This window comes from Lutjanus erythropterus, chromosome 17 (assembly GCF_056507025.1).
Source record: "Lutjanus erythropterus isolate fLutEry1 chromosome 17, fLutEry1.hap2, whole genome shotgun sequence".
Taxonomy (NCBI): Eukaryota; Metazoa; Chordata; class Actinopteri; order Lutjaniformes; family Lutjanidae; genus Lutjanus; species Lutjanus erythropterus.
The window spans coordinates 20,716,660-20,742,121 of NC_139333.1; the positions used below are offsets into that span (position 1 = coordinate 20,716,660).

General features: G+C 42.0%; 1 protein-coding gene across 2 annotated transcripts; it reads right to left on the minus strand.

Moving 5' to 3' along the window:
• Positions 1–3,748: 3,748 nt before the first annotated feature.
• fam53b (family with sequence similarity 53 member B) lies at positions 3,749–23,161 on the minus strand. 2 transcript variants are annotated; one of them, XM_084740468.1, is made up of 6 exons: positions 22,968–23,161; positions 16,359–16,480; positions 15,120–15,351; positions 14,214–14,268; positions 10,657–11,423; positions 3,749–4,911 (listed from the first exon to the last, which is right to left on the minus strand). In XM_084740468.1, exons 3-6 carry the CDS (start codon positions 15,207–15,209, stop codon positions 4,549–4,551), a joined length of 1,275 nt encoding a protein of 424 aa, XP_084596594.1. In that variant the 5' UTR covers positions 15,210–15,351; positions 16,359–16,480; positions 22,968–23,161; the 3' UTR covers positions 3,749–4,548. The 2 variants fall into 2 exon arrangements, with proteins under 2 accessions (XP_084596594.1, XP_084596593.1); XM_084740467.1 differs by lacking the exon at positions 16,359–16,480.
• Positions 23,162–25,462: the final 2,301 nt, after the last annotated feature.

The window sequence follows — 25,462 nt, forward strand, 5'->3', positions numbered from 1 at the left end:
TCCCCACATTTCATCACTCTCCTTCCCTTGTGGGCAGCCGTGCCAACAGAACTCGGTGGCGTGGGAGGGCTCTGGAACTTCAGAAGTCGTCGGGGTCTGGAGCGGAGGCCTGAATTTCCTCCCTTTCCTAGCTGCCGCCCCCCCCGACCCGACCCCATCCCATTCCTCCCTCAGAGTCTTTACAAGCAATCTGAGAAGTGTCTCAGTTCATACACAGAGCAGCCTGTACTCTGCTAACATGGACATGGTCGTCACAGGCCCCTTCAGGGACACGACCCCTGTTACACTGCCCACTAACGCCTCCGAGTCCCGGCTCCCCAGACACTGAGCGTGACCCTGTGATGTCATACCAGAGTGTGTGCGTATGCACTATAATCCAGGCGAAAGGGTGGTCGTATGTCACCATGCAGTGTAAACTAACTGTCCCGCTTTGCAGAAGGTCTGAAAGCTTACAGCTGACCTCAATTTTAAAGCTGTCTGTCTCTGCTGGGGCTCTCTCCTGTGAAAGAGTCCAGTTACCTTTTGCAAAAGCCAAAGCTCTCAGTTTGAGTGCTCACGTCTTAGATCCTACACAAGTCCTCTCACTGAAGGGACACCTCCTGGTTTAAATTCAGCTATTTGACATGAGGAGGCTTGCACGACCTTGATACATCTTTTCTATGTGGGTGCAGCTCAGACATAACACTGGCGTAACTTTAAAAAGTCAGTTGTACTTCAGACACTGTTGGATTCATGCAAGACCAAACCACAAACTAAGTGTGTGGGTGAGATTCAATACAGCAACCACCTCCAAATGCAACAGAGCCTATGCACAGAAAAATTTAGTTCAAGGTAAAGTTTGTGCCGTCTTTTTTTTTTTTTTTTTTTTTTTTTTGTATTAGAAAAGCTTTAGACAACACTTGCTCAACTGGAAATGTTTTGTGGCCGGGTGCTACTGCTAAATTGTTTTTCACCCCAACCACATTTCTGCTGCCAAGCAGGGTAGGCACCAAACCCAAGAACCAATGTCAAGATATAGTTTCATGTTTGAATTTGTTTATTAGAAAAGTTCCACTGCTGAAAAAGAGAAAAAAAAATATTTATTTGGGGGGCTGATTTTTTTTTTGTCTTCTTTCTTTTTTGTGGAAATGGAAAACCTCTCAAACAAACTTTTTGCTAGAATTTCAAAATAAAACTTAATGAAGTACTTTGTAAAAAAGTACTTTGTAAACATCAAGAATTAAAAAACAATAATTATTGGGAGTGTTGACTTTAAAGTCAGAGAACTACAGATAATTTAAAGCACCACAAAATCATAAGTACATGTTTTTCTCTTATAGGTAGTGCTTTTTCTCCATCTAGATTGTTTAGGTATGAGTTGCAAAGCTTTCTGCCTTATCTGTAACATAACAGCACAAGGCTTGTGCTCAAAGCGAAAAAAATAAATACATTTTATAAAACTCAGCAGGAAGTTCTCTTTCCAGAAATCCTGGCCAAATTATTTAAAATAACCCACAGACCTTGTTGTGAGCAGTTTCATAGAGGAACTATTTTCTTTCTATGCATTATGTATACACTATTATCTGGCACAACAATCTTGGGGTATTTTTAATGGCATTGTTGTGACTTTGTCTTCTCCTGGAAAACAATAAAAAACTATTATGACTCTTCCTGCTCTCTGGGAAGTACACTGAATTTGCCATCACTCAAACGCTTTCTGGTTTAGGATGTAGCGGAGCAGGGACAGACAATGAATTTGTTTTCCGGAGTGGACTAAAATATTTCTGGGGAACAGGCCTTACTGTACAAAAATGCAACTTTATAACTTTATTCACAGATTAAAGTGAAACTGGATCATATTCTATGGAGAAAATATTTTCTGTTTTCCCTTCTGATGTCCTCCAGCTGCTCAGCTTCAACTCTCATTTCCTGATGGACATATAGCTTTAGTGTACTTGTTGCTAAAGTAGCTAAAAGTGACACCAACAGGGAATAAAATACCAATGTCATTTATGCAGTTTCCTGATGGAAAGGCAGCTTTACTTTCTGCTAAAGTAACTAACCACTAACTGCCGTTAGCTTGGTTAGCCGTGACTCAGACTCAGTTTTTTTTTTAGCGCTTGGAGCACCACAAGCTGAGTGCCAGCAACTCACACCAAAACAATCTAAATGGATAAATGGCACTACAGGCCAGAGGAAAAATATGAATTTTTGAATTCCAGTTGAACTGTCCCCTTAAGAATATTGAGTTTAACTTTTAATTGTTATCATGGGGAAGGAAAAAACGTTGCTGAAAAGCAGATAAATGTGTTATGCACCATTAGTACACCTGAAAAATCTGATGCAAATCCCACTGTGGGACATCTGTTGTCCACTGAATCAAGTGTGATGTGAATCATCATTAGAGCAGATAAGACCTCCAGCAACAGTTGTAGAGTGACCGCCACCCTGGGGCGTCAGCGTCGGTGGGGGTTGTGGACGAGCGTGGCGCAGAACAGCGGCACGGCACGCCCCTCCTGTTGTACTCCTATCTTCTCTCAGAACACAGCCTCCTTTCACTTCTGTCACTCCACTGATTAAAGGCTTGGGGGCCCTCAGTGTGTCAGTCTGCCACACAGCACGTTTACAAGGGTTCTGTTTACCCATTTCCTTCTCGACTCATTACCCGAAAAGGGCTTAACTGGTGAAAAGCAGTGGCTTGCATGCATGCACCACAGGCGGCTCTGTGACAGTGTAAATATGACCTCACTATGCAAGCATAAAGATTCTCATGCAACTGCATAGTAATCAGGGCCATTACAAGAGTATGCATTGGCCTAGTAGGCGAGTTTAATCCCACAGTTATGCTTTGTGTGGTATTTGAGCCTGGAGTATAGCATGTCAAGCAATCTTCGAATTACCCAGCAGGTCTTTAATGAGGTAGCTTTCCTCCCTCAGTGGCACCTTACACTTTCAAAGAATGACAAGCAATGTCCAAGTCTGAGCGAACATGCAGACGTACTGGAGCAGTGAATCGAAAAGTTAACGACACTATAATTCTGGAGGCTTGCACAGGCACCGGACTTGGGGAGGGGAGGCAGACAAACGGAGCAGCGGCGGCAGCAGCAGCAGCCCTGACACATGGCCCACATTCACAGCCGCCTCCCACGTCACTGTGCTCCTCAGAGAAAAAGCCCCTTTTGTTTCCCCGCACAGGGAGGGAGGGAGGTCTCTGGGGTGAACCGCCGCTCAGCTCCACCACTCCACCCGCCATCAAAAAAAAAAAAAAAAGGAAAAGAAAAGCAACAGGGACCGGACTTCCCACCCCTGCCCGACGTCCTCCCTACTCACTCCCCGCTTCAGCACACAAACACAGGCTCATCAGTAGTAGAACTACTACGCCATTGATTGTCTTTTCCTGCTACTTAATTGGGTCAGTCTGCATTGTTGCATTAAAGACGTCTCCAACAATGACCGTGCTGTTAATGCATGGGCTCGGGTAACAGCAGCAGTGGAAGATTTCTTTCTTTCAGATTCTTTAGCAATACCACATGCAAGTCCTGCAGTATGGGCCATCCACATCAAGAACTATATATACAATATATCAACCAAAGAAGGAACTACATCGAAGTCTTATTATATAATCTTATTGTAAAACATAAATAAATGGCACTGTATCCTTCTAATCTGTAACAGTGGTGTTGTCACAAGTTTATTAACTGGTGACAAATTCTCCTTACTGTGGCGTCTCTTGTGAGTAAACACGCTGAAATAATGTGATGACAAATGACACATTTAAAACTGTGTTTATTTGTATAGAAATATGCTCATGTTTTACATAACTTTGTAGTTACAAATCGTAAAAAGAAAGAATATTAACGCTATTAGCATCACAAAGTCTCTCTCAAACAAACGGGAGCATAAATCTCAGAGAGAAGCCTGATGTTACTGTGTGTGAAATGTTAAGCTCTTCAATATACTTTAAAGGTTGTGTGTGAGTGTGTTTGTGTGTGTGCGTGCAGCTTGTTGCTCAGTAAGAGTGAAAGGGGCTTTTTGCTAACAGTAGCTCTCAAAGTAGTCTCCATTTCTGTCCATCATGTACCCATGTACGACTGAAGAAGGTCAGAGGAACAGACACTTGTTCTAGTGCAGAGAATTTATACAAACCTGCTGTGAATTCTCTCCAAATGTAGTACAATGAAGGTAATCAGGGTTACAGAGAAATGTTAAAGACCCCAGTCTCTGAGCCAACATTAATATATCATTTTTTTTATTTATCAGTTTTATTATCTCCACCCGAATCTGTCCTCCCCGACTTCCTTGTTCTCCTGAGACACAGTTGAGATACCGCACAGGGCGGAAGTAGCTTCTGACCACACAAAGTCTCCAAAGATGGGCTTTTAGCCCACAAAGCTCCTGCTCAATCTCTCCTTGAGACAAAAAAAATAAAAACAAGTGCTGGAACGCTCATTGCATTAGCTTTTCCACTTGCTTTGTCCTTAAGACTATCAGTACTGTTTACTGTACCACCTGGTGATAAACTTTCAGTCCTCTAAATTAGCTTCCCCCAAGAGAGGAAGACAGTCCAGTTCAGTTCCTCTCAATTTGCTCAATGTCGATCTCGCCTCCAAGCTGATACACGTCCTTCCTCATGCTACACAGCCCCGCCCACAGAGGCTCACTGTCCTTCCCGTTGGTCGTCCCTGGCGTCATGTCGCCAGAGTCTGTGGAGTTCCAGTCCACCTCCTCAATGGTGGGGTCTGACGACATGTTCCTGGTGATCTCGCCCTCTTTGGTCCGAGGCTGAATGTCCTCCGAGCTGTGTTCGTTTGCAGACGAGTCGTCGGTGTCGCACTGAGTGGTGCTCCTGAGAGAGAGGAGGGCCTGGCCGGACTCGCAGCTGTCTTCGCCTGTGATTCCCGGGCAGCTGAGGCTGTGGAAATTCCGAAGTTTCTGTGGAAGGACAGGAAGGGTATTTTTTTTTTTTAGAAGCATAAAGTTGATGTCTTCTAGGAAACAAACATACACTTTAACAAATATGTCAAATTTTTGGTCTCCAGTCTCCATGGTAATCCCATATTTAGTAAAAAGAATGAAAAACATGTCTTTCATGCTGGACTGTGACCCATGTCCAAACTAGGACACAAACAAAACTAAAAACATACAGCCATCTTAGGAAAACAATCCCTCTACTGTACTCACACAGTGTGTGGGTGAGTCAAAGAGGTCAAAACTGGACACTGGGCAACAACCACTATAATATAAAGAAGTAACAAGATTTGAAGGGTATAAATTTAGCCTGTATTACATGCTGGAGCAACTGGTAGCTGGACGAGTGCGGCTATGTGATCTGAGGTCCAACGGGAACCCAGGCAGCAAGTGGCCAGATAGCCGGCGGGCAGACATCACTCATGTCAGCCTTCTGACTCTGCTGGCCTTTCACTGGCACTGCACAATGAACACATACATCTGGGAAACCCAGAAAACTTCCTCAGGCAAATCCACATGTGCCAACGCTGCTGCAGGCAAGTCCTGTGACAGCTGTGCGCGCTGGAGCGGGAGGCTTTATGACAGAGGCTTATCCAATCTGTACAGCTAATGTGGAGAAGGCAGGACAGCTGCCTCATGCCTGGCCACTACGGTGTTAGGCCAGAAGGACGCAGGAGAATAGGGCCTCTGTGAAACCGCCTGTCACTTGTGTGCTTATGTAATACTTAACAAGCATGGGACTGTTGGGGATGCAGCACACAGCCAAGTGTGTGAACTGCAGCTGCAACTAATCGATAGATTAAAGATTAATAGATGCTTTTTTTTATGATTCAAGGTCCAACGGCAGTGTCGTCGTCAATCTGCTTATTTTGTCTAAATGAAAGTTAAAAAGCCCAGAGGGATTAATTTTATAGTGATGTGTGATGCAGAAGGGCTGTAAATCCTCACATTAGAGAAGCTGGAACCTACAAATATTTGGCATTTGACAAGTAAACAGAAAGTGTTCAATAAATTTGCTGTCACTTGAGTGGACTAATCAAGTGTTTGTTTAAATCTTCAAATTAAAGAAAACCCCTGATAACACAACTGTGTAATTTGAATTGAGCTACAAATGTGCTCTGTGTTAGACACAGATGTGCTCTGATTTAAATGCCAAAAACTGCCTGCTAAAATGCTCACAATGACAGCGCTAACATGCTGATGTTTACCCTGGTGTGCACCATCTTAGTTTAGTGTTTGTGTGCATGCATTTGCTAATTAGCACTAAATACAAAGTACAGCTGAGACTGATTAGAATGTCATTAGTTTTGCAGGTATACTGTCATAAACTGAAGTACTGAACTGATGCTGGATGAAAAAGTCAAGGGATAAATAAACTAACAATTCAATTAATTGTTGTGGCTCTAATTCAGTATGGGGCGTTTGATACGATGACTGACAGGAGTATATCAATCCAGAGCATGTCAAACTTTTCAAGCACACTGGCTCACAAAACTGTCAAACTAGGCAGTTATGATCAAATATGACTATTTGCACTGCAGAAATACATTTCAGTGCACCATTTAGGATGTAATTTGACAAAGTTTCTGACTAGGCTGCCATCATTCTTCTGGCTTGAAAATGGACCAAGAACCGCCCAAACTTGCACGTGTTGCTCAGCGCGACGACACACATTTTGTTGCTGATCGGTTGTAGGCCTGTCCAATTGCGTCCAGAGGCATTTTGGACTGCACCCGTGGATAATGGCCCTTGAAAATTAACCAAGAGATTCCAGACTCATATACAATTGTGAATTAGGCTGGTGATGCCATGCTGCTGAGGACCATGAACAGTTGCTGAGATATTTCAGCCTGGAAATATGTCTGGAAAGTGGTGGACCAACTGACCAAAAAGCTTCTATTACTTAAAATTGATTATCCATCCACTGATTATTTCAGCTGTATTATGACCAGAATATTCACATATTCAGAATTTATCACCTATCAGAGGCTCAGATCTTAACCACACTGGTCTCTGTATTCACAGAAGAGAGGGTGAAATATGAAGTTATGATCCACCTCCTCAACCTGACAGCAGTGAGAAAGGTCTCTGCACCGGGCAGCAGTAGATCAAACGGGGCCCTGCTGTTTTTCTTGGCGCTGGACAGGCGGGTACATTTGTCAGCACCAGGCCCGTGTCACATTGCTGCCGTCTGCATTAGCACTTGAGTCTCAACTGTCTCAGGCTTCTTGCCCAGACCATGGGACCAAACTGATAAGGCTATGAGGAGTCTGGACTAAAGCAAAACAGTGCCACTGACATGAAGTATACCATGTATAGCTCTAATTTAGAGCGTGTGTTAGGAGAATATTCTGCACTCAACTTACTGCGCCACGTTACAGTGAGGGTCATGGCTAAGTGCTGCCGGTGTGCATGGTTTTCTGCCACTATCACACCCCTCAGAATGAAATGGAGAAGAGAGCAGAAAGCCTCCTCATCCATACTGACCTTGACTCTCCGTCAATAAAAGCTGATCAATAGCTCATGAGGCCCGGTTGTGGCAGCAATCCACCCACTGAGCTGAATTTACAGAAATCAATATCTCTTTACCCAACACGCATCTCCCCCGTGCGACGATCTATAACCTCTGCCACAGCTGCTCTACTTCCTGACATTCATGGAGCCGCAGTGATCCACGCAGAGGGTAGCAGTTTCTGCCCGGGTAAACTACACCACTGTAGTGTGTGGATGAGAGGGCACTTTAGAGACGCACTCAGCACTGTGACCAATCTTTGAATAGTAAGGTCACTTTGAATACTGATACGGTGATGCGTGTGAAGCACGGTAAAGCCCCTGAGTTGAGTGCCAAGCAAGGTTAGTCTATGATCTCAAGTGAACATCTTTTCCATTGTAATTTCCTGAATTTCCTGACTTTTAGGTTTAAACAATTACTCAGTTTTGCACTAAGTCAGACTGCAGTTTAGTCTATAAAATTAGGCAGAGATAGACATGAATAATTTTAAGCACCAAGCCCCCAGATTTGGTGGCCAAAGTACATTTTTGGTGGCTCAGTTGTAAATTGAAGTAAAAGCAATCCAGAAAAGGCAATGTGATGCAGCTAAACATAGTCTTCCTTAAGTGACACTTGGCTACTTTTCCTGTGAATTGTGATGTTTCCTGAGGGCGCCGTTTCTCATGAAAATGGAGCGAGAATTCTCGGCTAGTTGAGGAAACTGGTCGCACACACTGCAGTACATTACGTCCACAGATGCGTCATAACCAATTAAACTCCCTCTTCCATTTATTCCTGCACTATTGTTGCTGTTTCCTCATTTCACTGTCTGCCTTTCATGTTTCTGGTTCTTCTGGAAGGGTCGCATTAGCAGTTTGGATACGATCAGTAACACCATCATATCAATAGCTAGCCTTTGTTGACGACTGTTTTCAAAGAATGTTGAAGGTGCAGAAGACTCAGACTGTTTATAGAACTGTAATATTGTTTTGGTAAAGGCTTGCAATATGAGGATAAAAGTTAGTGACCACCTCCATGAAAAATTTGCGGTCACAGGTCATCAGGCCATGGTTAATGTCAAACCCTGTTAGCATATGTTCACGTGATAAGGACGTTGCAAAACAGAGACCTATGATTGGTTGACATGTCATTGGAGTGCTGAAAAAAGCAGAGGTCAGCTCAACTTTGATATTTAGCTCCTCATGCCAGAACCCCAACGACAAGTGCTGGACATCATTTTGTGGCGTCATGTCACCGGCTTCCATTGAAAATGACTTGTAACCTAATGCTTTGCTGCTGATAGTTTGAACATACAATTAGAGATGCATGACAAATATCAGGGCCCGGAAATCCTGAACTGATAATGGGGGAAAAAAACGTGCTTCAGAAGCAGGGCATACCAGAAAAAGTTTGGAAACTATTGCTCTAAAATGTCTGGAAATAATAAAAACTGCCTGTCACAAATTCCTAGAGCACAAGAGGACATCGTCCAACAGCTTGTATTGTCCAATAAACAGTCCAAAACCCAAGGATATTAAAATCATATAAAACAGAGAAATGTTTAAGTGGTTATAAAAATTGTTGATACTTGTTTTTCTGTCGATTGACTTGTGAAACTAAACCCAGAGGTGATAGTGATAAACGGGCCTAATCTGGAAGTCATTTACTTCAGGGCTCGCCTCTAAACCAGAGTCACTTGAGAGAAATTTAAAAAGATCTTTCCAAAAAGAAGGGGGGGGGGGGGGGGGGGAATACAATAAAACAGTTTCTCGTGGTTTCAAAAGCTTCGTTCCTTCCACCTGAGTCGAAAACTAATGTCACAGCAGTGCTTTTTAATAGAGGAGAACAGAGAACACAATGCACAGACAGCAGGACAGATCCAATGCTAACAATCTCAGCACCCTGACGTTCCTCTGTGAAAATATTGTTAGTTGCCTCGCCTAGGGCTCTTTTCTCCGTGCTGACCTCGTCCCTGTTTGGAGCGTGTGTGGCGTCTGTTTGTCGTGTCACAGCGGCGCTGCTGTTAAGACACTGCTGAACTCTGGGTGACTTTCTCAGAGGGGCCAAGTCCAGCTCTGTGTTTATGATCCATTCTATGTACGTGTGAAATTTTACTATGTGTGTCTGTATGCTGGTGGGGCAAAGAGACAAAGAGTTGGCAGGATGTGCAGATGAAACAGATGGTTTTCAAGAGTGAAGCAGTTCAATGCTTAACATGTTTAATAAGATAATTTCTTACATTGCATTGCATTCTTATGAATGCAAACTCAAATACTTCTTAATTCCTGCTGATTAAATCAGCATTCTTTGCTTCGTGCTCTCCAAATATACACCCACTTAACAAACTGTGACCCAGAACAGGCCTGCATGACTGAACGATTGCCTTCATTTCATGACAATGCCTGCAGAAACACTTTGAGGTGTGCTGAGGGAGAACAGACACAATGGCGTGACCTGCGTTGGAAGTGTTTGTTTATCCAACATGGAAGGAGAAACTTGCCACAACAGTAGAGTATAAATAGCTAATGTTAGTGAGACTGATAGACCCGGCAGAGCTTCCAGCTGGCACGATTATTTCCTGAGGGTCTCGTCTCTCTGGAGACCGGACAATGATCTTTTCGACCACATAACAGGGCTGTGATGAGTTCAAACCACTAAATAAATGCCACATAAAGTGCCACTGGAAATTGCTTTTAATAAATTATATGGCATGCTCAGGTGCAACATTAAATAGATGGTTTAACAGACTGTATATTAGACATCAAGTGACAATAAACTGCATACATACCCTTCTTCTGAAAAGGAGGCAACATTATAAAGGCAAAATGCTAGCATTGGCATTAGCTTAATGTTAGCCTTCCCTGCCTATCTTACTTCGGGGATAACCCCATCACTTTTCCAGCAATTGGGAAACAACAGACCAGACATTTTTGGTCTTGAGAAGCTGCAGCATTTATTAACTGACACATTATAAGCTTGTACTGTAGATTTACTGCCATGCTGACAACTTACTGCCAAGTTTAAGTTTCTGCTTCGCCATAAGCAGCACTGGCAGTCTACAGCTCGAATAAAACTGAATTATTTGTTCAGTCACTGTAGCTGTAACAGCTGTCCTTCGGGTAAATGTTGCTTTGTCACTGTGGTAAGAAAAATTCCATCACAGCCCTAGTCCTGATTAATATGAATTTTTGTGCGATGTGTTTCTTTTAAATACCAACCTGCGTCATCTTGGCCAGGTCCAAAGAAGGCCTCTGTTTGTGTGAGTCAGCTGGTCTTCGGCGCTTCACGCCGATTTTCTTGTCATTGAGGACACACGGCTGTGAGCGACTACGGGCGAGACCACCTTGTCCACCCCGGCGCTCCAGCTCTGGAGTGGAGTCAGGGGAGCTGGGTGGCGAGGGTCCACGAGGCTCAGGGAGGCAGATCTGTTCGTGAGAGAGGTAGAGGGGCTGCGCCAAGGGCTCGGAGGACAGGGGCATGGAGGACGAGGGTGTCAGGCTGGTGAAGCCAGAGGGGTAGGAGGGACGCTGGGTGAAGCAGGGCAGCTCCAGGGTATTGGAGCGGGCGGGCAGGCTGAAGCTGGAGCTGCGCTGCATGGCCGGGAAGCCAAGCTGTGCGTTCCCAAGGCCACCACCACGCTGGACACTGCCTCCACTGTGGCACCTCCTCTTCTCCACCGTCGTCCAAACGCGGGAGCCCTGAGGGCGCCAGGTAGAGCGGCAACCACCGAGCTCATCCGAGCAGGACAGGGACCGGCACTGCCGCTTGCTTGGGGGGGCGGTGGAGTGCGAGGACGCAGCCTCAGTCAGGCTGAGGTCTTGTAACAAGCTGGTGATTGTGCTCGAAGTGGAGCCAACATCCCAGTCCCAGTGGGCAGAACTTTTGTGCACCTCAGGCAGGACGTCCCACAGGCTCTCCAGGCTGGTCCCAACTGGCCTCTGCTGTATGGCACAGCTGTGACCCACCTCACGCCACCGACTTGTCTCTGCAACAAAACATCACATTCATTTTAATTAAACAACCTTCAAAAAAGAAGAGATGACAGATAAGAATCTCACCTACAACATAAGAAATGATTTATAGACTTATTTGCACACCAAGAACCTTAATTTTGTCATAAAGACTTTGTAATGATTGCACATAGGGCTGGGAGCTATTTAAAAAATAAAGATACCAGTTTTCTTAAATTGATACTGTTATCAATAGAATACTCTGTCAAATATACTTGACTTCATGACCTCAGACTGTATAGCTGCTAGCTATAGCTGTGGTAGTGCAGCAATCACATGTTGCATTAAATCAAAGAACATTTGCATTCATTGGCTGCGAGCAAAATTATAAAAATAAAACTCTTTTCCAGATTTGGGTACAAAAAGATTCAAATTCAGGCATTACTTTAATGGACAGGTTTTTTTTGCATATGACAAAAGGTTTGAGTGAAATGTGTGTCTGTGTAATCTGCGCATTTCTTAATGTGTTCTTCCAGGATTTTTATGAATTTGTTTGTAAATCACTTTGGCCCAAAGCTTCAGCCAAATAAATTAATTTAAACGTGTCAAACTGAGCTGTCCACATGAGACAGTAAATCCTGAAGTTTTGCAGTCCTGCAATTAGCTGGTAAAATCTCCCTGCTTTTCACACTTCCTTTTTCATTAGCAGTGACGTCATCATCACTGCCTGAGAGCTGTTTTTTTTATTTCAGCATCAAAAGGAATTACAGAATTGCATCAGATTCAGTTTTGTTTTTTATTTCAAGGTTTTTGCAGGACAAATTGAAAAAAAAATGGTGTGCAAGTTCCTTTATAAGAACCAAACACAAAATGAGAATCACTTTAGGCATAAATCTCTGAAAAATATGAAACAAACTATTTTGGTGCCAAGGTTGTGTGATTATGAGACGTTGAGTTTTGCAACCTCAGCATGGACAACATCCGTGACACTGCCCCAGTCTGGGTCAGAACATTGGTCCCAGCATGTGTACTTTGTATTGACACACTACTGACTGCTTTATGTAATTGGCACTAAAAATAAATCCTGCCCTCTGAGCAACACTTTAGTGTCACAGCCTGTAAGCACGGCTAATTGTGAAAGGGAATGGAGCTTAATGTCCAACTGACTCGATATCAAACCTCGTCTCCACTGGAGCAAGGCTTGATAAATCATCAATAGCCCATCATAAACACTCTGACGTATTATCTTGTTGTTTTGTTGAAGAGTTCTGTGTCAGACCAGCTCCCTGTCTGCCCCAGCAACACCATGGCTACCGTGCCTGGAAAGCACCTGTTATTGCCACAACAGAAACTCTCTTGAATAGCTGAATGGGTCAGCCAACTGAACTGGTCAGTCAACTCTGAGTCAGACACTAAACGTCGAAGCCACTGCCCACTCCTGGTATGCAAAAGGTCTATTCTTCTCCACTGGATATAAAACCCCCAAAATACCATCTAGAGTACACGGGCAGGACGAAGAACAAAGGGCAGTGTTAACAACACCTACTGGTACTGCTGCGTTCTCTGCCAGGACTTTGCCAGTCTTACACACTCGATGCCAAGTTACTGCAGGGACAGAATGCCATTTAAACTTACAATACAAAGGACTGTAAGGGCTGTTACTCATACAGCCGGGTAAACCTATGATATGGGCCTTTGTAGTCATAACCAAATTTTCAGTTTGGGGACATCATGTCCTCTGCTTTAAAGCATGTAGGAGTGCCATGAGATCCCTGCTAATGATAAGCCGCTAACACTCAGTTATTAACACACATTCATCTTGGCAGAAACACCTGTCAGACATGTTTCACATAATGCCGTGTGACCGTCGACCAGATGCAGCATACACTGGCTTGCTGCCGATAATTCCTCTGAAACGTTACAATACAACAAGCTCCTCCAAACCACTGCTGTCACTGAACACCTGACATTTTCTGGCCTCCGTAAGCTGCTGGCTTTTACAGTTTGTGATTGTGAAGTAAGTCATACTGACTGACGACAGGAGCCGAAAAAAGAAGAGCTATGTTGCTATGCTGTATGATTTAGGGAAAGGAGTCAGGGTTCAAGGTTATCGTTTTTTGGTTTTGTTTTTTTCTTGCACCTGTCTGGTCAGGCAAGCAGGTCAGATATCAACTTTCCCAAAGTAAATTTTTACTTGCCCCTGTACAAATTCATTTGCAGTTATCAAATAACAGCAAAGATTCAAGTTAATTTTCATGTCTAATCTTGGGCTGCAATGTCTATGAAATGTCAGAAAATAGAGAAAAAAAATTCATTTCAGTTTTTCAGATCTCAAGGTGATGTAAATTTCCATATCTGAGAGGCTCAAAACAGCATTTTGCATTTTTGCATGAAACGATTAACACCACCAGTGGTTAGCACTGCTGTCTCACAGTAAGAAGGTCCTGAGTTTGAATCCCCCAGCTGGCTGGGACACTGGGGAGTTTCTGGCTGGGGCAGGAACTTTCTGTGCAGAATTTGCATGTTCTCCTCGTGTTTATTGTTTTGTTTTTGTTTGTTTTTTTTACCATAGTATTGAATTTGGTATTGAGAATTGTAGAATTTCACTGTTATTACTAAATACTACTAAATTGGTACTAAATTAGTGTTGTGACATCCCTACTTGTTAGGTCATTCTCATATTTTATTTACTGTCTGTACTGTACTGTACTGTCTTGCCCAAATCTCCATAAAAATTACTATAACTGAATTACTACTTTGGTTATTTACTACTGAAGTGAACCATGCCATCCTTACAGGTGTGAATGTATGTTAATGAGACTTACCCATGAGTCCACAAGAGAAAAGTGCAGTCCCCTGGCTCATGGTCTGTGCCTGGAACTACAGAAATGCAAGAGAGATTCACTGTCAGCTCACCAGAAAGTCAAATAAACAGGTTTGCATAAAATGTAAAGGAGGTTCTACCAGTAACAAGTCAATAAATCAACAAACACAAGTAAAAAAAAAAAAAAAAATCGTGAAAGAGTCAAATTCTGTCTATTAATAACTGGCACAGAGAGTGTATGTCGTAGCACATTTTTTGCTGCTGAGAGATGAAGACTAAGAGAGACCCATTCCACTATAAATGCCTCTGATTGACGCTCAGTCTCAGAGCATGATGACTTCATTTCACGTGGCTGAGAGGGCAAACTCAGTCCACACTGGTGGGGGAATTTTCTCACTCCATGCTGACAGAAAGAGGGTTTTTAGTCCACTGCATGGATGCTGATTAGAAAATGAGTCAGAGTTGCTCAGCCTAGTGGAACTAAAATACTCCATTGTCATTTTGAGTGAAGTAAAGGATTCAACACCAGATGACAAACGCCCTGCTGATAACAGTTGGCAGCTATTCTGATGCAATTATATGTAATTGTAACATAAACATCCCTTACTCCCAGTCTTCAACATCCAACTACTACTTTGACGTCACTTCCTCACATTTGGTACGGCAACACTTATGAATGTTCCAAAAAATCTGAATATGGGGAAGTTAAAAGTCAAATTTAAAGATGAGAAAATAGGAAAATATAATGCAGAGCCATAAAACAGCTGTGGAATGATGAGTGGCGGGCAACAATTTCCTGTTTCAGAGCAGCACCTTGACAAGGGCAGTTGCCATGGCTACATATGAACATAAAATGACCCATTTTACACGGGGAAAATGCTTACACAAGTAGAAAATAACCTCTCACCGGGCCCAAATTTGTTCTTTCGGATGTTACATCGTCCACACCCTTCTTTTCCAGTGCTTTCTTGTATATGATCACCATGGCAACGCACATCCTTGTCCCAAGGTGTTCCAGTGAGGGCAAGAAAAGCTGGCGGCCATCTTGACAGGCATGGTGTGAGCGGGCCGGTTTCTCATAAGCTTAAGACAGCAGCCCTCGACTCCTTCAGGAATGTGCTTCACTCCTCGGCCCGACCCTGAGCGGACACACAAAGATGAGCACAGGATTAGAATTCAGCACATTTCTGACATTCTGTCGACCATATAAGTAGAGAACAATCCAGCTGGATTGGGGAGCGCAGATCCCCTGGGTGGAGGCTCTGCAACACACGGTCAATGGAGAACAAACCCAGTGCTCCCTCAAGGTAACACTCAACCGAAGATCATTTGTGCAAATTGGTTCCATTCACCTGAGTAAAAACAGCTCAATGAAACATAAATGTCATATTTCCATCACTGCGTTGTGCATTGTTTAATTTGATAATTGGGACCTGTCAAGTTATTATTTATGTCATATGCCCTGTGGAATTGTTAACGAGGCCTAAAAGACAAACAGAAATGTGTTGGGCTTATACTATCAGGCCTTAACTGACAAAAAAGACAAACTGAAATCGGTATAACTATTTGTGTGACAGTTAACCGCAAACTAAGATTTCATGATCGCTCATTCTCTGTGCACTTCAAACAACTGTCGCTTTGCTAAATACACAAATTCTGACAAGGGCTTTGGAGCTATGAGTGCTACCATGTGCATGGAAGTTGTGTCTTTAGTTATGCTGTGGAAAAACTGTTTAGAAGTGGAACATGCTGCAGGAGTAGCTTGAGAAATGTCTGTGCCATTGTAACTGCTGTGAGCTAATTTTTCGGAGCCTCCTTACAAGCCTACAGGCATTGAAAATTTGATACTCTAAAGATTTATGGTGGAGTAGTCCACTGAAGCCTCAAGCTCCTCTCAAAGACATTCAAAAGCCCAGAGACCTCAACTGTTTGGAATCTGAAAATACTGTAATTCTCCATTCCTGCACTCTTGCAAACCTGTTCAACATAATACAAAAGTGAATGATGAAAAAGTGGAAATTCAAGTGAGGTTGGTGGTTTGACAGGCTCATTTAGTTCTCAAGTGAGCGAACAAACACTTGCTTTGATTTGCAAGGCGTTGCCTATGTTGCCATATGCTGGTCTGTCAGCTGAAAACATTTTTTACTTCCATGTGGTCTCTTCACAGTGTCACCAAAATTGGCCCTCTGTAGCTCGTTTTGTGCTTGCCTCTCCATGTGGAGGATCATCAGTCATCTGAGAGAGCGACTTTCCTCAAAGTGTTCCACACTGGAGCGCACAGAGACGAATAGAGCAAAGTCAAAGTTGTGTAATTGAATACTCAGGGGCTGGCTGGGAATAGCTGACCTTGCGGTTATCAAAACAACCCTCCTCGCATTAGTGCTGCACCACGGTTACAGTAAAACAGCTGATTGGCCACAGATGTAAATCTATATAATCATCGCAGAGGATTTTTTACTACCACCAGATCAGTTCCACTTGAGGCTATGTCAGGTAGGTAGATTGAAACAAAGACGGTCGTAGGATGTCTGCAAGGTCAGAGAGCGTCTGTTTGAATGACAGAACAACTGCAAGCACAAAAAAGGGGGGGAAACAGAAAGAGACGGCGTACGTGAAACAAAAGAGTGCTCTGTGCAGAAGATGAGACACCGTGGGAAACAAAAGAGGCGACATCAGAGGTTGTGGGTGATGGGGTGGAGTGTGTGTGTGTGTGTGTGTGCAGGGGAGGGGGACAGCATCACAAGACCCTGAGGGAGCTAACATACTGGAGGTGGTGTTTGCATTCAGCATATGATTTCCATTACTAACACTTATCACATCAGGAAAACAACTTAAACACAAGGATGTTTTAGTAGAGCGCTACAAGGACGTCTGGCAGCTTTAACTTGCGGCCTCTGTGAATAGAAAAGAAGTGATCAAAGCATGGAGCCGGACTAGATCAGGACAGCTTATACTGTGCGTGACCATTAACCACAAAGATCTGTGTTTCACAGCAGAGATAGCCTAACTAGGGACGTGCTGGGGTGGAGGAAACAGTTGTTTATATACTACCCGTAATGGCTCAGTGATAGATGGAGCTGGCATTGACACAAAAAGAGAAAACCTCGCCCAAAGAAATTAAACTGGCTAAGTCAAGAAAAGCTCTTTAACATGATGTTTACCCAAACAAAGAGGACACTAAATGATGTTTTCCTTCACTGGAAAAATGGAAAAAGTCTAACTGTAGCCTGACACTCTGTAAACAACATCCATCATACCTCCAGTTACACAATTTATCACCTTTCTCATGCTCAGGCATTACATTTTCATCCCATAAATCTGAGCCGAGTGCTTTAAATGGGCGAGGTTTATAACATAATTATAAACATTCCTCAGCTCCATGACATAAGTTGCACACGCAATTATAAAAGCCTAACCTAGCGCCACAGCCTTTGAGAAGCATTCAAACTAGTGACCGTTTGTGAAAAGAAAACGTGTTAAGAAGCGCTGGCAGAAGAAGGCCAGTCTGCTTTTTCTTGCACAGACAAAGCTGTAAAGTGAATGTAGGAGCCGTACCAAAGCATGGGACCAATGCTTAATGTGTGCACCCAGTGCACTCCTCTCAAACTGCATGCCTTGCCACGTTCAAAGATGCAGATGAAGTGATAGTCTGTCAAATGACGTATCTAGAGTTTCTGCTAAAGAAGTGCCACTCCCTTTCTGATGTCATGACCCCAATCACCTTCATAACGATGCTGAGTTATCTAGAATCAGTGGGAGCCTCTATGCATCTGCAGCCTGATAGCTCTTTATCTCCACTGGGGCAGCAACCACCGTGACAACTGAGAAGTCTAATCTCCGAGCAGGGGAAGAACGTTGCAGGACGTTGCCCTCAGACGTGGCTTCCCATCACATGCAAACAGGCTGCAAAGTCGTGACAGCAGAGAGACAACAATAACGCCGCCTTGGACGAGCTGATGGCACTCCACACTTCCTTTGTGGTCACCAAAAGCCTTTCAACCATCACTACTTTGAGGTGTCAGAAATAGCGAGCTATCGCACGACCCGAAAGAGCGCTAGATATGACAGGAGGGGAAACCACAGAGTCGGCTGGGTCAGCTATAAAGCGGAGGCTTGCCTCTGAGTCAGAGTCAATATTTTCTATATGAGAACTACAGTATGGTAAATGACACTTTGCAAAGTCTCACAAATTGCAGTCAAGCTCAGAAAGACGACAGACTGTCAGCTTAACCATTACAATAGACATCTAAACTGTGGTCACCCATGAAAGCTCTTGTTTCCCAATTAGAGCAGCTTTTGCATACATTGCTCAGACTGTAATCCCACTGGTTAGACCAACATTACATAAGGATTTGGCAGCTTTGTGTCTGACTGACAATTAGAGCTAATACTAATCCATTTTATAGCACTTGGACAGCTGGTGGAAAACAACACGGTTTGATATCAGTGTTGCACCTTGTATAGCTTACTGATCAATGCATTTGTGAAATACTTAAAAGATCAACGCTATTTAAAGCTGCAACGATTAGTTGATCAATTAGTTTGGCTGGTTGACAACTATTAATGTAACTGCCAACTATTTTGTCACTCAAGTCATGGTTTTGAGTCATTTTTTTAAGAAAATGTACAAATTCTCTGATTTCAGCTTCTCAAATGTGAATATTTTCTGGTTTCTTTAGGTTTCTGTGATGGTAAACTTAATATCTTTGGGTTTTGGACAAAACAAGACTGATTAACCCTACTGATATTGGCCTATTACAGCTATATCAGTCTATATCAGTGTCAGCATATACAGTATGTTGTGTTAACCACTTTTGAGGGATTACAAAAAATATTTATTTAAAATTTAAATATATTTCCATATTGCATCAGCTCCAAAAAATCCAGTAAATAAGAGATTTGAGGATGTCATCTTGAGCTTTAGGAAACAATGATCAACATTTCTCAGCCTTTTCTGACATTTTATGGACCAAACAGCTAATTGTTTAATCAGAAAAATGACAGACATATTAAATCAATACTGAAAATAATTGTTAGTTACTGCCCTAGAGCTATTTAGTATTCATGTTTAGGGGTTGTGACGCATGTTTAAAATATTTTATTAAAGATTTAAAGCGTCTGTGTAAACTGATCAAAAGCTTTAATGTCAATTTTCCGACATCCTCCTTTGACATTCCTGCATGCATGGCAGTCAGATCCGTGTCCTGCTCTCAACAATCCCAGGATTGTGGCCGTCTCAGTAATCCGAGCATCTGCTGAGCACCTGAGACGGCCCAACTCGAAACCTAACTGAGGGATTTGTGCTGCTCTTCATCACCACACCACTTGTGAAAGGAATTCTGGGTAAAAGTTCCCCTTCCACAGAAAGATCCCCCAGGAGAAAATATGCATGTTCCTAAAAAGCTCAATTCCCCCGAGTTACTGGCTCTGTTGGCCTACTTCTCGAATTGTACAGGATCCATATTTGAACTCAGCAGTTCTCATCATAATAGCAGGTGTGTTGACAGAGCATGTCATAAAAAGGCAGACAAACACACACTGCTCATGAAGACTGGATAATTGAATGACAAATTGGCAAACCAGTTCTGCTTTTTCTGCAGCACTGTGCATCATTTTCACTGTGAAAATTCAAGGTTTGTGAGACTCAAAACTTGTTTTGTTGGCAGTGTCATTAATTAGGCGCCACAAAGGGCAGGTGCCACTGAGTTTTGCCACGGCTGACTGACTAAAAAGAAATTTATGAAACTCATTGTAGGGCGCAGGCTAGCCCACAGCTGTCCGCATGTTCACAGAAATTAGGCTATGTCAAACAGGAGGCACACTCTACATGCAAAGCAGCGAGTGAATAGTCAGAAATGAGCATGGCTGGGAGGCTTCAATAGTAGTTATCAGGCTCAGTTGAAGGCCTGGGGTACAGCCAAGGTCTCACAAGCATGCAGCTGCCCACTTACCATAAACACAAAGGCTCAGCATGGCTATGCATGGCAGCCAAGCAGGCCTACGTTTTAAAGCAGGCCTGCTGTTTAATTATCTCATACATAATCACTCGCACTGTATACATTTGTCCAGAACAAGAGCTTTGTTGAGCTCTGTAATCGAGGCTTTCAACACACCTGTCAAAGTTGGAGAGAAATGTTGTCCACTTGAATGCTAAATCTAACAAAGTCTCTTAATTACAAAGGGTTGGAGACACAACATCCATCTACTTCCACGGCAGTATAAAACTGCATGTTAATAGACCCAAATGAGAATAAGTCACATCCAGTGGATGTGGCCCTATTAACTCTCAATCAAAATTAAGAGTGGAGGGGAAAGAGCACTAATGCAGGAAGTTATCCATCCCCCACACTGCATTGCCACAGACCATATACACTTGAAACAACATGAGAAGGCCGGGGAGCAAAGTTTTTTCCAGATGAGTGTTTGAACAATGTCATAACAGAGGCATTACGATACACAGGATCTTAAGAGAGCCTTCAAATTTTGTCTAAATATTTCCAGCAATATGGAAAGGAAAGAGGAATCATCTGCGAGCTCTGATAGTCAGCCCTCTTTCTCTTTTGTACCGGAGCTAAAAAACTGTTCAACAGTTTTTCAGATGAGCTTGCCAGCCCTCCAGGTGGATGCCTCTCAGTTTCAGAGGAAAAGGCCCTGAAAACTGAGCTTGTCCAAGTAACCAGCACAAACAGTCCCTTAAACCCCTTTTCCAAAATCCCTCATGAAAGGGAAATGAGTTTGGCAAAGAAAACTGGTGTGACGGGAGCTCACAGAATGTTACACGCAGGCTACAGAGCAAACAGGATTTTGAACTCAACAGAAAGGCCACAAGCAACTGATTATAAAATATGAATTGTGCATGCTCAAAAAAATAAAAGACACATCTGAGCTTTTAACAGTAACCCCCCGATTTTCACATTTTAACTCATAATTTATGCATGTTCAAAACTCTTATGAACTTTAGCAGTCATAATCATGGCCATGGGACACTGAGGTGTTCAAGTTTTACAAGCTCTTGTGTTTATGATCCCTCTGAGCACTTAAATAGCAGAATCTGTTGGATTGTATGTCAGCCAGAGCCAGTGCTGTCTATACCTGAGGGGAAGGTTGGCTAGATGAAGATAAGACAACAACATTCCTCTGCAACAGGCACTAACTGTAACATACAAGAGGGAGAGTCTGAGAAAGACCCTAATCACATGAACGCCAAATAATGCCATTGTCGCATGGAAAGGTCGTTTAAAAAGTTGGTAACAAGGTCTCATACATTTGCCACCAAACAACACTGACCTATCATGCCATGTGCCTTGCATGAGTGGAAAGCCAGTTGGAGATCACAGTGTTTGTGCTTCAAAGCTTGCCAAATCTCATAAAATGCTTTTGATCTGAGGAATGTAGTGGCATCTCTTTGCATACTTCATGGAAACACTTTGTCAACTAATCTGATTGAGTTTACACTTATTGTCAGATGTCAACAAGCAAGCCAAGCATACTTTCCTTTCTGGGCTCACATCGACAAGATGTGAGGTGATCAGTCTGCATACGTATGAACATGTCTAATCCTCACATAAACTTAATGACACTTTGGGCTGCATGATATGACTTATAATTGGACGTGCAACAACTAGTCGATTAAATGGTAAATGTAAAAATAGTAAACAAAGAGATTTTAGACTTGGTTGTACAAAAGAAGCCAATTTAGGTTGTAAATTTTGGAAACTTTGGAATCTGGGGAATTATGATGAAAATAATCACACTGAATTAACCTAATAAAAGTAATCATTAGTTGCAGCCATAAAAACAAGCCGAGCATACTTTTACAGAGTTTACATCAAGATGATGAATGGATGATACTGACATGAAAACTACTTGTTGTTAGCAGGGATCATTTTATGACTGCGTATGTATGAACATGTTTAAACCTCACGAAAACTAAACTAAACTTAACTGACACTTTGGGTTGGGCAATATGGTTTAAAAATAGAGCTGCAATGAAGAGGCCAGAAAATTAGTTGCTAACTATTTTGATGATTGAGGCGTTTTTCAAGCAAGAATATCTTTTTTTTTTTTCTGGTTCCTGCTTCTTAAGTGTTTGGGTTCTGTACTGTTGGTTGGACAAACGAAGCAATTTGAACACTGTGATGAGCATTTTTCACCATATTTTGACAGTTTATAGACCAAATGATAATAAATAATGAAACTAATCATTAGTTGCAAAAAAGCCCCACTAACAAGCCAAGCCAAGCATACTTTCTGGGCTTACGGCGAGAAGATGAATGGATGATACTGACATGAAAACTGGTCGTCACAAGGGATTATTTCAAGACTCTCTGCATGTGTGTTAACATGTCTAAACTAAACATAAACTTACTGACAACCTTTCCTACAACATTTCCTCATATTATATCTTTGTTAACCTACTGAATACGGTAGTGCAGAGAACATTTAAAAACAGAAAGAGTTGACAAAAGTAATTTCAAGCTGTATTTATGTAAGAAATACCCCAGACAAGACAGAAGGGACACAGCTAAGCCAGTACACATGAAGAAAGTTGCTAAGCTAAGTAATTTAAACTGTGTTTAGTTTCCTCAAAGAAGACCACTTACTACAACTGCATAAAAGCACAAAACTCACCATTCATGCGAATCACACACTTTCAAAACACAAGGGAGCATCACACTTAATGAACTGGCTGCACTTACTAAGTTAGCTAGCACAGAAACTTATTATTACTGAATTTTAAAAAAGTAAGACTCACAAGCATCACGGTGAGCGCCTCGGACTCTCCAACAACACCACCGGGCAGTTACTGGTTTCTCTGAACCATGTTGAGTTTTGTTTTAGCAGAAAGACAGAACAAGGAAAGCGAGAAGGCAGGTCACCTCCTCACGTCCTGCTCCAGGAAGCTCCTGCAAACTACAACATTACCCCAGTGCACTACTCCTGTCCAAGATTGCACGCTAATGAGCCTGTGACAACATACGCGGCACGTACCACTTCTGACAGGGGAGAGGGGTGTCCGATAACTTATTTGTGCCGTTAAAACTTTCGGTGTAAAGTTAAACAGTTCGATTATTTGGCTTATTTAGCTTTAATATCTAATATAACTGAAATTTAAAGTGGTAGAAAGTCAAATATTAATCTCTACAAGACTTTTAGTAACTTTACCACCCCTCGCGATCATGTAACTAGTGGTCTGATCCACCCTGCAGTAATGAAAAGTAATCACAGTTTTGAGCTGTGCATATAGACAAGGCACTTTCACAATATACAGTGGTGTAACTTGATAACTTGCCCACTGTGTGTGACTTACAGAGCCAGGTCGAAGGAGGAAAAAGAGAAATGTGTGATATATGTTGATTTTACCCCCTCACAAAATTACTTCCAGTATAATATGGGTTAGTTCAAATAAATACATTTATTACAAACAGATGTTCTTTCCCTCCAGGAAGTGAATTCTAGTTTTATCATGATGTTCATCGACATGCAATATGCTTTTATTAAACTCTCCCAGTTTCCATATCTACATATGCACACACATATTGTGCAAAAGTGTAGCCTACATAACCTGGTGGAATCAACTATTTTTTCCCTCATCAACTTAAGGTAAACATACTAGTTTTATTTATTCAAGTCAATGAAACTTGAAATTTCTATTCTAATTTTGATAATACATCAGAACCTAAAAGCATTCACTCTCCAAACTTCAAGTCTACAAAGTTAAGTCATTAAATTAAGTTTCTAAAGAAACATGATTAACACATTAGCAGACTTCCTGGCATGCATTGTTTGAGAGTTAAAAGTCTCCTTCCGTTTTTATAGTCAGAAGTTTCAAACTGAGAAAATGTCAAAGGAAGTCAAACTTATTAATGTTTTGTTTAACACAATATCTTAAGCTTACTGAAAGTGTTTTCACAAGTACAACTGAATTTGTATCACCTTCATTTGACTAGACAAGTGTATGTGGTTTCAATCATTGCAAAGGTGCCAAAACTTGTCTTTTCAAATTCAACTCAAAATTTTAATGCAGTTCAGATACTTACTTAATTAAAACAAATAGTTTATATGCACAGTGTATGGTCACATTTACACAGTGATGGAAATATTTAGATCCTTAACTTAAAGTACCAAAAGTAATGCAAAATGGTCCATTTCAGAAAAATATACATTACATTATTAGACTAAAATGATTAATTTGGTGATGTGTTCATCATTAATGTTGCAGCTTTTAAAGGCAGGGCTCCTTTTATATTATTATTTATTATCTACTGCTGGGTAGCTTGATCTATAATAATATAATAACATTATACTTTGTATTAACAATCTCTAAGTCTGCAAAGTTGAAACTAAAGCTTGAAAATACTTGTGGTGGAGTAAAAAGTACAATATTTGCCTCCTGAATATAGTAGAGTAGAAATAGAAAATAACACAACATGGATATAGGCTCGAAGTGAAGTGAAAGTATTAAAATTGTCTAAAGTACAGTATTTGAGTAAATGTACTTTGTTACATTCCACTACTGCCTGAAAATAATATCACTTAGGCCAGTGGTTCCTTCTGATGACTTAATCCATCAACCACAGAGAAATTAGTTTTTGCAATCTTGTATTTTTTTTCATTTGAATACTTTGAGCAGGCCTGAAGATGGAAAAAACAGTGTTTCACAAGGACAAAGGAAACATTAGAGATGCTTTTTGTTTCCTTTTCTCTCCCATTAGTCATCCCATGACAACATTTTCAATGCAGTTTGTTCACATTAAATAGCTGCGTATTTGGTTTACTTTTGGTTTTGGTTTAGACACTGTGTGTACATTGTGAGCCACTGATAACCAGAGTTAAACTCCTTCCTATTAAAAAAAAAACAACAACAACGATATAATCCATTTATATTCATGACAAATGCTGGTTATTATTGTCATGTCACCAAAAGCTGCCCCGATCAAAGATCACCAAGCATATTTTATCATTCCTGTCCCATCACATCATACATATGCAGCAAGTTCATTTATTTTGTGGGGCCTGAACTGAAGTTAACACTCTGGGCCTCAGAAGGGTGGGGAGCTCAAGCTCACCCCTGGCAGACACTATTGTTAATCAAGGAGTAACATCTGTTGTGTGCCACTAATCTCCCCCAGACTGTCCTCCTCGGTTTTAGACTGTCTGCCTTTTGTGTTAAAGGGCACCGAGGATTTGTCTCCTTCACTATATGAGGGGCTACAGTCCAGGGGTGACAAGTTGTTTTTTTCACTGAAA

Bases quoted from the DNA above. Each gene is read 5' to 3' on its own strand.
- fam53b (XM_084740467.1), bottom strand. From the start codon at position 15,209: ATGTGCGTTGCCATGGTGATCATATACAAGAAAGCACTGGAAAAGAAG. The intron at 14,269-15,119 runs GTGAGAGGTTAT...GCATTTCTGTAG, and splicing joins AAAGAACAAATTTGGGCCCG to TTCCAGGCACAGACCATGAG. The intron at 4,912-10,656 runs GTTGGTATTTAA...GTCCTTCCACAG, and splicing joins ACCTGGCCAAGATGACGCAG to AAACTTCGGAATTTCCACAG.